Source organism: Euleptes europaea, chromosome 19 (genome assembly GCF_029931775.1).
Source record: "Euleptes europaea isolate rEulEur1 chromosome 19, rEulEur1.hap1, whole genome shotgun sequence".
Classification (NCBI taxonomy): Eukaryota; Metazoa; Chordata; class Lepidosauria; order Squamata; family Sphaerodactylidae; genus Euleptes; species Euleptes europaea.
Window position 1 is genome coordinate 9,711,799 of NC_079330.1, and position 14,493 is coordinate 9,726,291.

Sequence of the window (14,493 nt, forward strand, 5' to 3'; positions counted from 1 at the left end):
ATTCCAAAGTCTGGTTAGTTTTAAGAATTTAAGATTGATGGCATGTTGGTAAAGAGGGGAAGGGTGGGGTGGGGGAAGGCAGGCTGGTGAAGGGCTGTGCTTCACTGCAGTGTGGAATCGGGGCAGGGGTGTTGGATGTTGTCCGTTTTGGTCTATCGATGACCACGGGTTCAGAGAATCAGAGAATCACAGAGTTGGAAGGTACCACCAGGGTCATCTAGTCCAACCCCCTGCACAATGCAGGAAATTCCAAACTACCTTCCCCCCCACACCCACAGTGACCCATACGTCATGCCCACAAGATGGCCAAGGTGCCCTCCCTCTCATGATTCATGAGATCTCACTTCCACCCAGTGCAGAATCAGGGCCGAGTCTCCCTGAAGTTATTTTTCTCCCTCCGGAAAGGATTGTCTTTGTGGAGGAGAATTGCCTTTGGCTCAGAATGCAAAAAGCCATAAGGATTTTGCAGGAAAGACCTGCAGGCACGGCAGCAGCTGGGAGTGACTCAAACTGTTTGGGGACCCAAGTTGCAAGATCCAAGTGCACCCCCCCCCCAATATACATGCAGATATGCAAAAATAACAACCCTTCCTTTTTAAGGCCAAGAGAAGTATGCACTCTGGGGATTCTCCGGCACGAGCTTCATTGGGTTCGCAAAAAGTGTTCAAGAGAGTGGGTGACCACTATTGGTGGGGCTGGGTTATATGGCCCAGATCATCTCAGGCATCCCTCATTAATCCTAGGGGGAGAACAGGCTGCTATCAGTGGCGGCGGCTGTGGCTCAGTGGTGGAGCATCTGCATGGCATGCAGAAGGTCCCAGGTTCAATCCCTGGCATCTCCAGTTAAAGGAACCAGGCAGGTAGTTGATGTGACAGACCTCAGCCTGAGACCCTGGAGAGCCGCTGCTGGCATGAGTAGATGATACTGACTTTGATGGACCAAGGTTCTGGTTCAGTATAAGGCAGCTTCATGCATTCATGTGAAGTTTCATGCCAGGTTCTGTGTATTCTCTGGAGCAGGGCTTCTTAAACTTTTTGGGGAGGGGCCATGGCTCAGTGGTAGAGCTTCTGCTTAGCATGCAGAAGGTCCCAGGTTCAATCCCTGGCATCTCTAGTTAAAGGAACCAGGCAAGGAGGTGATGCGAAAGACCTCTGCCTGAGACCCTGGAGAGCCGCTGCTGGTCTGAGTAGACAATGCTGACTTTGATGGATCAAGGGTCTGATTCAGTATAAGGCAGCTTCATGTGTTCATGTGGTGCCCAGCTGGGGGAAGAGATGCAGAAAGAGAAAGAATGGGAAAGAAAAATGCGGCGGGGGGGGGAGGGGAGATGCAGAAAGCGACGAGGTGACAGAGAATGAGTTTTGGGTCAGCTATGCAAGATTGGCCAGACCATGGACAGCTCCAAAGGGCAGCAGCCCCATCTTGCCACGGCAAGCTTCAGAGTCCTTGGGGCTGCCCCAGATGGCTTTTTCATTCTCGATGGAGCGCGGAGAGACCCCAAAAGAGCTCCATGCCGTACTGGCCTATATGAAGGGGTGTCATAGGGAGGATGGGGCCGAGTTGTTTTCTGTGGCCCCAGAAGGTCGGACCAGAACCAACGGGTTGAAATTAAATCAGAAGAGTTTCCGTCGAGACATTAGGAAGAATCTTCCAACAGTTAGAGCGGTTCCTCAGTGGAACAGGCTTCCTCGAGAGGTGGTGAGCTCTCCTTCCCTGGAGGTTTTGAAGCAGAGGCTAGATGGCCATCTGTCAGCAATGCTGGTTCTGTGACCTTAGGCAGATGATGAGAGGGAGGGCATCTTGGCCATCTTCTGGGCACTGGGTGTGTGTGGGGGAGGTAGTTGTGAATTTCCTGCATTGTACAGGGGGTTGGACTAGATGACCCTGGTGGTCCCCTCCAACTCTATGATTCTATGATTGGTAGCCTCACCGCATTCTATAGCTCCGAGGCAGATCTGTTGGTGCCCAAGGTGAGCATTTATGGGCTGTGGAATTTGAAGCTGCTTTATACTGAATCAGACCATGGGACCATTCAGGTCAGTAATGTCTACTCTGCTTACAGCAGCTGTCCAGGGTCCCAGGAGGAGGTCTTTCACTTCCACTACTGTCTGGTCCTTTCTAACTGCAGATGACGGGGATCGAACCCGGGACCTTCTGCATTCAAAACAGAGGCTCTTCCACTGAGTCACAAGTGAGTGGACTTCCTGAAGGACTCGCACTGCTCACTTAGCAGTCTGCATTACAGGGTATAGGAGATGGGGTTTGGCGGTGAGCTGTCTTTTAAATGGGAAGGGCTATGGCTCAGGGGTAGATCCCACTCTTTGCATGCAAAAGGTCCCAGGTTCAATCCTTGGTATCTTCAGTTAAAGGAATTGAGGAAGCAGGCATTAGGAAAGACCTTTTTCTGCCACTAACCCTGTGGTTTTCCTATTGTCAGCATGGTGTAGTGGTTAAGAGTGGTGGTTTGGAGTGGTGGACTCTGATCTGGAGAACCGGGTTTGATACCCCACTCATCCACATGAGTGGCGGTCGCTAATCTGGTGAACCGGGTTAGTTTCCCCACTCCTCCACATGAAGCCAGCTGGGTGACCTTGGGCTAGTCACATCTCTCTCAGCCCCACCTACCTCACAGGGTGTCTGTTGTGGGGAGGGGAAGGGAAGGTGATTATAAGCCAGTTTGATTCTCCCTTAAGTGGCAGAGAAAGTAGGCATATAAAAACCAACTCTTCTTCTTCGCTGCACAGTCACAACGGGGCTTCCAACCGGAGGGTTTCCCTGCATTTTTTCTGCCCCAATTCCCAGGGCATCCATACCTTTTCAATTGGAGGGGTTGAGTTTTTATAAAATTGGTAATAGTCATATGGATACACCATTATATCAACATGTCAATTACCATTTTTTAAAAATTCCTTTTAAAAACCCCTTGGCTGCAATGGCCACCTGGACCACTGGGGAAATGAAATGGACTGGCCTCCCTTCCGGTTCCCCTTGCTGCTTCTTTATCAGATTTTGAACAGGGGGCCCTAACTGCCTCCTGGGCCTTCCTGGGCCCCTGTGTGCCGGTGAGTGAGCTCCATCTGCTTTTAATTTCAAGATTGTTTGGTTTTAACTGGGGTAATTTTGTATGTTTTTACTGTGTTTTATGCTGTTTTACCTCATGTCCGCCCCCCTGAGCCCAGCTTTGGCTGGGAGAAGGACGGGATATAAGACTAACAAACAAACAAATAAATAAAGCATACAACTACTATGTAAATAAGTCTTTCCATCCTCTCTTTCCAAAATCCGGCAATCAGTTCTTGTCTCCCCCCATCCTGATTGCTTTAGTTTCTTCATTTAGCTTCTGATTGTTTTAGTTTCTATGACCTTGAGGTCTGGAGCATGAAGCAACTACTGATGACCAATCTTTTTATTGTATGGCAAAGGAGGTTTCCCCTGCCATATTATCTGGGCCATAAATCTCAGCCAGAGATAGGGGGCATGGGAATCACTCTGCTCCCATTCCCTGCCAAGCGTTATTTCCAGGATGGACTCAATCTCTCCAGTTTCCGTCCTTTCCCAAAGGAATAATTCCAGGCTACCTTGAACAGTGCCCTGGCCTGGATGGCGGCCCTGGATAGCCTGATCTCAGAAGCTAAGCAGGGTCAGCCCTTGTTAATACTTGGATGGGAGACCACTGAGGACACCCAGGGTTGCTAATGCAGAGCTGGGCAATGGCAAACCACCTCTGAACGTCTCTTGCCTTGAAAAGCCTTATTTTCATTGTGGTGGACTTGTAAAAAGGTTAGGAAATTTTGGATACAGAGTCATCAAGAAATGCAAAAGATTCTGAAAATCAAATTTCCAATGAATCCAGAAATTATGTTACTGGGGATGGCACCAGAGAACCTGGAAAATAATCATAGAGAACTTTTTTGGATATCTGACGACTGCAGCAAGGATAAAAGGGCAAGAGTCCAGTAGCACCTTAAAGACTAACAAAAATATTTTCTGGTAGGGTATGAGCTTTCGTTAGCCACAGCTCACTTCTTCAGATACAGCTAGAATGTGAATCCATCGGTCTTTAAGTAGAGGAACAGTATGTAAATGTGAATAGCAAGCTTGATGGGATTAGGTGTGATATGCAGAAGAGTCTGTGATGTCCAGGGGAGAGATGGGTGTGGAGAAATCAGCATTGGGTAATGGGCCATGAATGCAAGGTCTTTATTCAGCCCAGGTAAATGCATTGACTTTAGTTTGAATATCAACTGTAATTCAGTTAATGCAGCAAGGATAGTACTGGCAGCATCATGGAAACAAGAGACTGTTCCAGATTTAGAAAAGTGGCAACAAAAAATGGAAGAATATGCGGTGATGGCCAGACTAACTAACATCTTGAAAGAAAGAAAGATTGAAGACTCATTGAAGAAATGGGAATGTTATTTTGAATATGCTAACTGGAAACTGTAGAACAAAAATTGTATAGAGATAGAAAATAATAGTCATATATCTTGAATAAGTTGTAAATAAAGATAATTTTTTTGAGTATAAACACAGTTAAGTTCAGCAATGTTTAAGTAAATATAATAACTGTACAATGTTCATGTAAACTGATAACCTGAAATAAGCACAAAATGTGTGAATGGAAGTGTTTGTATATGTTTGTTTGTTATCTTTGCTTTTGAAAATGTTAATAAAATACCTTTTTAAAAAAGCCTACGGGGTTGCCATAAGTCAGCTGCACCCATGAACAGTGGGTGAAACAGGACTCAGTCGAACATGCCAACCACAGACTCAGAAATTCATAAGAACATAAGAAAAGCCGTGCTGGATCAGACCAAGGCCCATCAAGTCCAGCAGTCTGTTCACACAGTGGGCAACCAGATGCCTCTAGGAAGCCCCCAAACAAGACGACTGCAGCAGCAGCATCCTGCCTGTGCTCCACATCACCTAATCTAATAGGCATGCTCCTCTGATCCTGGAGAGAATAGGTATGCATCATGACTAGTATTCATTTGGACTAGTAGTCATGGATTGCCCTCTCCTCCATGAGCATGCCCACTCCCCTCTTCAAGCCTTCCAAGTTGGCAGCCATCACCACATCCTGGAGCAGGGAGTTCCACAATTTAACTTAGTGTTGTGTGTAATAGCAGGAGATCTCCAGACACCACCTGGAAGTTGAATCCAAAATAACTGCACGATGGACCATCAAATTAATAACAATATATTAAGCAATCCTGTGTATTAATACTGTGTGGGTGTGCACGATACATAGTATTGCTTAATATATTGTTATAAATTTGATGGTCCATCGTGCAGTTATTTTGGATTCAGCTGATACTTTCCCAGCACGGGTAATTAATTTTGTTAGATTTCTCATAACACCACCTGGAAATTGGCAACCGTAATTCCAAAGGGGCCTGGATCGGGGCCTGGATCCCAGCTTATGCGGCCAGCTCATACTGGGCCAGGTCGCTGACGCAAATACTTTTGAGTCTCCTCCTCAACAGGCACTCCCAAAGAGCCTCGGCCCCCATTTATCCCATCCTGGCTAAACCGAGGCCTTGCCCACTTGACTTGTCTCCATCCTGGATCAAGCGGAGGAATGAGAGCCGTCTCCCTCAAGTGCCTCCTTTCCGAGTTGACAAGCGGGGACTTGTTTAAACAAATAAACACCCAAAAAGCTAAAAGGAGAAGAAGGGGAGGTGGGGGGGGGGAGAGAAAAGGCTTTTAGACAAAAAGCAGAGAGTGCAAAGAAACCCAGGAGGATTTCCCTTCCCACCCACCCCTTGCTGGTTTCACAAGCCATTCTGCCTTTTTAAGATGCCTGTAACTAGACACCTGGAGAAGTTGGTGGGAAGAAGGGACTGATGTTTCTACTTCTTGAAACGACCAGTGTTATTTTCTCTCTCTCTTTCTCTTTCTCTCCCCCCCTTTTCCTCCTCCCCCTGCTTCCCTTCCTCCAGTCCCAGTTTAATTTGCTGAACAGCAGCATGGATCACAGCGCTGACAGCCGGGCCGCCTCCTCCAGCCCCTACGGCTCGGAGCACGCCTCCAACGTCCCGACGCTCTCGCCCTATTCTCAGCCCAGCTCCACCTTTGACACCATGTCCCCCGCGCCCGTCATCCCGTCCAACACCGACTACCCCGGCCCGCACCACTTTGAGGTGACCTTCCAGCAGTCCAGCACAGCGAAATCGGCCACCTGGACGGTAAGTCGCACCCCTCTTTCACTTAAACAGAAGTATCGTGTCCAGATCACGCGGAGTGATGGTCTATCGCTTTACTCTGCTCTGGTTAGACCTCACCTAGAGTATTTGTGTTCAGTTTTGGGCACCATGGTTTAAGAAAGATGTAGACAAGCTGGAACGTGTCCAGAGGGCAACAAAGATGGTGAGGGGTCTGGAGACCAAGTCCTATGAGGAAAGGTTGAAGGAGCTGGGTATGTTCAGCCTGACTGAGAGGGGATATGAGAACCATCTTCAAGTACTTGAAGGGCTGTCATGTAGAGGAGGGTGCCGAGTTGTTTTCTGTGGCCCCAGAAGGTTGGGCCAGAACCAACGGGTTGAAATTAAATCAAAAGAGTTTCCATCGAGACTTTAGGAAGAATTTTCTAACAGAGCGGTTCCTCAGTGGAACAGGCTTCTTCGGGAGGTGGTGAGCGCTCCTTCCCTGGAGTTTCTAAGCAGAGGCTAGATGGCCATCTGTCAGCAATGCTGATTCTATGACCTTAGGCGGATCACGAGAGGGAGGGCATCTGGGCCATCTTCTGGGCATGGAGCAGGGGTCACTGGGGACATGGGGGGGGGGGAAAGATAGTTGTGAGTTTCCTGCATTGTGCAGGGAGTTGGACTAGGTGACCCTGGTGGTTCCTTCCAACTCTATGTTTCTGTGATTCTTTCACTTCTTTTTGGGGGGCGGGGGTTGTCTCCGAAGGCATCAGCCAAAGGCTAGCCCATTTGCAGCTGGGGATGTGTCCCCCTTCCAGCCATGTGTTAGCTTGGGATTGTGTGTGTTGATTTTATGCATCTTCCCCCGACACACACACAAACATGCACGGTTGATAGAGGAAGTTTTGGATAGGGAAATGTGTCTGACTGTCTCGACCTGATTTACTCTCAAAGCGAGTTGAGCAGAAAGTATTCCTGTGGGACTCAAATATCAGAGGAGCATGCCTATTATATTAGATGCTGTGGAACATAGGCAGGAGGATGCTGCTGCAGTTGTCTTGTTTGGGGGCTTCCTAGAAGCACCTGGTTGGCCACTGTGTGAACAGACTGCTGGACTTGATGGGCCTTGCTGTGATCCAGCATGGCTTTTCCTATGTTCAAGGTGCAAGTGTTCAAGGCGCACAGATAACATATGTGTTCGTCAAAGCTGTGATCATCTGTTGCAGCTCCCAAAAAACAGCTGGAAGGGACCTCAAGGGTCATCTAGTCCAACCCCATGCACAATGTAGGGAATTCACAACCACCACCCCAATCCCCCAGTGACCCCTGCTCTATGCCCTGAGGAAGGAAAAAACAAAAAACAAAACCCCCTCCAGGATCCCTAGCCAATCTGGCCTGGGGGGAAATTCCTTCCTGACCCCAAAGTGGCGATCGACATTACCCTGGGCAAGGTGTGTTGTTGAAGCCTATTGTGTTTTCTGTTCCAACTGGGAGGCAGAACTCCACTTCTGCATGAAGTGTTTACCTCTGTTGGCGGGAAGATGTATCAATGAGAACAGACAGAGTGGGAGGAAGAAGAATTATTACAAAGAAAGGCCAGAAAGCAAAGCCTTGCCACCTCTAATCTCCCGTTGTACTAACTCCCCTCCACACAGGAAATGCTTCTGTTGCAATAAATCTAATAGTATTTAAGGCTGCCACAGGACTGTAATCCCCCCCGCCCCCATGTATGGTAGGTTAATGGTATACTTCTTTAACTCATGAGATATTTTCTCTTTCGAGCAACCTCTCTACTAAATTATTCATTACAGTTTCATCCGAGGAGCTCAGGGCAGAACCTATTTTATCCTAGCAACAACCTTGTGAGGTAGGCTAGGCGGGGTGGGGGGAGAGAGGATCAAAGTCACCCAAGGATCGGAGAAAGTCGGCATATAAAAACCAACTCTTCTTCTATTCCCACATTTGTGTCAGGCTAATATGAGAACAGTACGGGACCCACACAGGGCATAGGCTGTGCAGGCAGACGCTGGCTTGGTTTTCAGTGCCTTAAGCAGAGTTCTGCTTAAATATATAAGCTACAATTCAGGATACTGGGAAAACTTGCTTCTCATGCCAGACACTGGAATCACCAGGAGCAGGGCTGGAGCGTTCAACTACCGACTCAGTGGTTTCCTGGGGCGCACTCCTTTACTTTCCCTGTTAGTGAACAGTGCATTGCCTTGCATCGAGCAACATGCAGCACTTCCCTTCACATGCCATGTCCCCAATGATTGGGGGGGTCACAAGGGGCAGGGAGGAGTTTGAGCCTCTTACCCATATTGTGCCACCCATTCGTGCACCCTTTTGCCGTTCGTTTCTCAGTGGGTTCTTTCCATTGTACAAAGTCTGCCCTCCGTCCTGGACGGGGGTGGGGGGCAGGCTCAACCCATGCCAGCGGGGATTCTGCACAATGTGCCTCTGGGTGTATTATGCAAGCACGCACCCACCCCCACACACCTGGCATACGACTGGACATTTTGCTAGCCGTTGAGAATCACAGGCCTTTTATGCAGGGATGTTTCCCCGCGGTCACCCCCGCCGACTGCTTTGGGGGCTTCCTTTTGATTGTGCGTGCCTTTTCCGCCCATCAGAGGTCGCCTCGCTCTCCCCACACGTTTTGCCCACATTTTCCAGATTCTGGCTAAAACAGCATCTGGAAAACAGGGGCAAAATGCGTGGGCAGAGCGAGGCGACCTCTGATGGGCGGTAAAGGCACGCACAATCAAAAGGAAGCCCCGAAGCAGTCGGCAGGGGTGACCAGGGGAAAACCTGAATAAAGGGCACAGTAACACTTTGCATTTATTTCTCAGCCCAAGACAAATGACACACACAAAACCCTCCTTAGGGAATGAACACAGGAAGCTGCCTTCTACTGAATCAGACCCTGGGTCCATCAAAGTCCGTACTGTCTACTCAGACCAGCAGCGGCTCTCCAGGGTCTCAGGCGGAGGTCTTTCACATCACCTACTCGCCTGGTCCCTTGAACTGGAGATGCCAGAGATTGAGCCTGGGACCTTCTGCATGCCAAGCAGAGGTTCTACCACTGAGCCACGGCCCCTTCCCCAATCTGCCTAATATGCTGCTGAATTTGGGTGTACCTATTAGAAGTGCACCTAAATCAAAGCCCTGCGCCTGTTTCCTTGGAAGTAAGAGCCACTGAGTCCAATCTGGCTTTCTTCCAAGTAAGTATGGGTAGCATAGCAGCCAAGTCTCGGATTGCAACCTTGCATGCTAAAAATTCCACAGGTTTCAGAGTGACCACAGCAGCCTAAGTATGCCATCCCGTGCTTGTCGGAAGCCCCGCTGCTCACAGTGGCATGCTTCCAAATAAACACGCTTAGGCTAGGACCTGCTGTGTGCAGGATTGCTGTCTTCACTGACCTTGTGCAACCGGGGCCGTGCTTCTAGGGCTGCTTAGCTCCAAGACAGCTGCAGTAAAATGCTGTGGGGTTTACTGCTCCTTTACTCAAGGAACAGAGTGCCAAAGCATCTGAAACCCATCATCCCTGGATTGACTCAGCAACCCAAGGCCCTCCTGCACATTCATGTCTGAATCTGGTTTAGATTCCGCAGGTAATCCCAGTGGACCGCTTTCAATGCTCGAGTGTCCATTTTGGGAAGGCGCGTGTGTCCATGTGTTGTTTCACCAATGTTATGGAAGGCCAACCCCCCCCCCCCCGATGTGGGGCCGTGGCTCAGTGGTAGAGCATCTGCTGGGCTTGCAGGAGGTCCCAGGTTCAATCCCCAGCATCTCCAGTTAAAGGGACCAGGCAAGTAGATGATGTGAAAAACCTCTCCCTGAGGCCCTGGAGAGCCGCTGCCGGTCTGAGTAGACAATACTGACTTTGATGGACCAAGGGTCTGGTTCAGCATAAGGCAGCTTCCTATGTTCGTGTGATGTGCCCAGGCAGGCACAAGATTTGCTAGATCAAGCCATAACGCCAAAAGTGCCGCCCGATTGTCAAAGAGCAGAATTCAATACATTACCCAGACAAACATAAAAACATAAGAAAGGCCCTGCTGGAGTGGACATATTCATGGAGGAGAGGGGTATTCATGGCTATTAGTTAGAATGGATACTAGTCATGCTGCATACCTATTCTCTCTAGTATCAGAGGAGCAGGCCTATTATCTTAGGTGCTGTCGAACACAGGCAGGTTAATGCTGCTGCAGTCGTCTTGTTTGTGGTCTCCTAGAGGCACCTGGTTGGCCACTGTGTGAACAGACTGCTGGACTTGATGGGCCTTGGTCTGATCCAGCAGGGTCTTTCTTATGTTCTTATGGATCAGACCCAGGCCCATCAAGTCCAGCAGTCTGTTCACACAGTGGCCAACCAGGGGCCTCTAGGAAGCCCACAAACAAGACGACTGCAAACGTAACAATACCCAGTGGTTTGCAGTCAGTCAGTGGTGTATGATGCCGTCAAGTTGCAGATGATGTATGGTGTATGGTGACCAAATGACAGCCTCAAATCAGGCTCACCCACACCCAATAGTTCATTCAGTCAGTCAAACCATGTTATGAAAGCAGAGGATCAGTTTTCTCTCCAAACCACTGGCTCTTTCTCGCCTTATCAACTAGATAAAACTTCAGGCTGGCAGTAAAATAGCTATCAGCTATCAGATAAAATAGCTATCAGCAAGAGATGCGCTGGCCCTGTACGCAACGTGAAAGAAGCGAAACCAGCCCATTTGAGATTGCACATCAAAGGCAGCTTGCAGTTTCCATTAAAAAAAAAAATCACAGGAAATGAGGATGTGGTTATGCTACCCCTACCATCAATTCTGCATTAGAAAGGGTCAGAGGTCCACTGAAATACCTTGAGACTGACTCAGAGATTGACACCATGTATGGAAGGCCTGCTAAGGAAGCACGTAAACCGAGCAAAGAATGCCTTGCTGAGTCCAAAAATAAGTCCTTGAAGCTTTTGGGAGCTTTGCTCTCTACCTTCCACTCTTCCACCTGGTGCCGCATGCTGAGATTGACGACCTAGAGAGAGCCAGCGTGGTGCAGTGGTTAAGACCAGTGGTTTGGAGCGGTGGAGTCTGATCTGGAGAACTGGGTTTGATTCCCCACTCCTCCACGTGAACAGCGGAGGCTAGTATGGTGAACTGGATTTGTTTCCCCACTCCTACACACGAAGCCAGCTGGGTGACCTTGGGCTAGTCATAGTTCTATTAAGAGCTCTCTCAGCCCCACCTACCTCACAGGGTGTCTGTTGTGGGGAGGGGAAGGTGATTGTAAGCCGGTTTGAGTCTCCCTTAAGTGGTAGAGAAAGTCAGCATATAAAATCCAACGCTGCTGCTGCTGCTTCTTCTTCTTCTTCTTCTTCTTCTTCTTGTCGGAAGTGACTTGATGGCCCTTCACACACACACACACACACACACACACACACACACACACACACACACACACACAATTTCAACAAGTCATTGTGTGATTTTAGCCTAAACATCAGGATGCTGGTGGTGGTTGGAAAATGCCATCCAGTTGCAGCCGACTTACTGACGACCCTATAGGGTTTTCAAGGCAAGAGAGGTGAACAGGATTTTAGACCAGAATTAATATGCAGTTGGAAACTATGGTTTAGATAGAATCTGAAGAGTCAGTGATCCTCAGTCTGTCTTAGAAGCTCACCAGGTGACCTTATAACAGTCTCTCTCTGTGTGTGCCTAATCTACCTCACAGGGTTGTTGTGAAGATATAATGGAGGAGAGGAAATTGATGTTGTAAGCTGCTTCGGGTTACTGCTGGGGAGTAAAGTGGGGTATAAATACCCAAATAAAACAACAACAACAACAAAATCTCATTTTGTAGGCAGAAAACAAACCACAACGATTAATGCACCCAATTTAGGTGTTACAATACTAAACCAGGTATTCTTAATAATTTATGCAGCATGGGGGGATAAGAAGGGACAGGAAACATAAGCGCCTGGGAACTTCCTGGTTGGTCCTCTGTATAAACCAGAGTTTGGTCACAGTGTCTGATTCCATCAAAACTGAGAAGGAACAGGCTGGTTTTAATGCCCCATGGACTTCCCATAGGGTTGCCAACCTCCAGATAGTAGCTGGAGATCTGGTGCTATTACGACCAATCTCCAGCCAACAGAGATCAGTTCACCTGGAGAAAATGGCTGCTTTGGCATTGGACTCTACGGCATTGAAGCCCCTCCCCAGACCATGCCCTTTTCAGGCTCCACCCCAAAAACCTCCCGCCGGTGGCAAAGAGGGACCTGGCAACTCTAACTTCCCAGCTACAATGAATGCAGCCACTTTTCCCGCTGGTTATACTCCTCTGCCTTCAAAGGCAGCCTGGTGGTGGAAAGTGCAGCAGACATATGGCGACCCCGTAGGGTTTTCAAGGAAAGAGGCAAACAGAGGAGGTTTGCCGTTGCCCACCTCTGTGTAGCAGCCCTGGACTTCCTTGGGGGTCTCCCATTCAAATACTAACCTGGGCTGACCCTGCTTAGCGTCTGAGATCTTCTGAGCCTGGGGCATTCAGGTCAGGGCAAGGCAACCTGGCATAAAGCTGTTTCGTGGGTGAAACTATTCCCATCGCTTATCACCACGCAGGGAAAACGTTTAACTCGCTATATTTGGGAGCATTCAATTGATCTTCAAGGGTGCTGGAGACAGAAAAAGTAGTAACAACCCTAGTTGCAGTTAACAGATTTACAACCGGAATGGATCATCTCTCCCTCCCTTGTTTTGTCAATTTACGTGAGCTGAATTTCTTTTTTAAAATAATGGGTAGGTGCCCCGTGTGTGTTGCATGTGAGGTTTAGGTGAATCTCTTCCTCACTACTTTTGTGAACGTTTATGCAGAGGGGAGGACGGCAGAGGGGGGAAATGAATGAGATTTGGGGCAAGGGTCAGATCCGGAGGGGTAGCCTTGTTAGCATGTGTGTGTTTGTTAAGCGCTGTCAAGTCCCTTTCGACAACATCCTATCCTTAACAGCCTGGCTCAGGTCTTGCAAACTGAGGGCGGTGGCTTCCTTTATAGAGTCAATCCATCTCTTGTTGGGTCTTCCTCTTTTCCTGCTGCCTTCGATTTTTCCTAGCATGACTGTCTTTTCCAGCGACTCTTGTCTTCTCATAATGTGACCAAAGTACAACAGCCTCAGTTTAGTCATTTTAGCTTCTAGGGTCAGTTCAGGCTTGATTTGATCTATAACCCACTGATTTGTTTTCTTGGCAGTCCAGGGTATCCATAACACTCTCCTCCAACACCACATTTCAAAGGAATCTACTTTCTTCCTATCAGCTTTCTTCATTGTCCAGTTTTCACATCCATACATAGTAATAGGGAATACGATGGCATAAATTAACTTGTTAGCATGTAGCAGCAGAATAAAATGGGAGCCCAGCAGCACCTAACAACATTTATTCCAGCATACATTTTCAAGAGGCAGAGCTGACTTTATCAGCCGTGTGAAGGTGTATCACTCCATTAGGATGATTTATATAAACAATAGAAAGACGGGGAGGAGGAAGGTTACGGAGAGGGGCCAATTCAGAACGTGATCCAATCCAAAAACTAATCTGTTCAGAGTGGGTGTAAGAAACTCCCGACTGTTGTTAGATAGGCAAAACACAAGAGCTAGTGCGAGATGAAATCAGATAAGAAGATACAATGGGAAGTTACAGAGGTATCCCTGAACTCCTGGGAGGGGCAGAGTATGCCAGACATACTGATATGTCTGGGAGGGGCAGAGTATGCCAGACATCGATAATGAGCTACAAATTCAAGGTCCCTATTAAACCTTGAGGGGGGTAAGTTGTCTTGAATTGGTTAATGAATTCTAATTCTGCAATTTCTCATTGGGTTCTCACTTAGAGGTTTCTTGGTAAGAGAATGCAGGTTTTATTTATTTATACTTTTTGCCATCAAGTCACAGTAGACATATGGCGACCCTGTCGGGTTTTCACAGCAAGAGACGTTTGGAGGTGGTTTGCCATTGCTTGCCTCTGCGTAGCAACCCTGGTCTTCCTTGGTGGTCTCCCATCCAAATACTAACCAGGGCCGACCCTGCTTAGCTTCCAAGATCTGACAAGATTGGGCTAGCGTGGGCTGTACGACCTGATGGATAGTAAAGATGGGAATTGCCTGAAGGCATGAAATTTGCATGAAAGTTTGCATGAAATTGCATGAAGTTTGCATGAAATAAATTCCTAGACAGATTAACTGGTTAACTAGGAGGAGGGCAAGAAGCCATTTGGATATTTTTTCCACCTCGGGCACCAAAATTTCTCAGGCCTGCTTTGGATTCCTGCCCATCTGATGCATTGCTTCCCAGTGTGTCTG

General features: G+C 48.2%; 1 protein-coding gene across 1 annotated transcript in view; it reads left to right on the top strand.

Annotated features, from left to right (window-relative positions):
• TP73 (tumor protein p73) overlaps positions 1-14,493 on the top strand; it is a 51,502-nt gene that overhangs the window by 10,765 nt on the left and 26,244 nt on the right. The window contains exon 2 of the mRNA XM_056865381.1: positions 5,944-6,189. Within this exon, the coding sequence (XP_056721359.1) occupies positions 5,944-6,189 (246 nt within the window). The remainder of the gene's footprint in view (positions 1-5,943; positions 6,190-14,493) is intronic.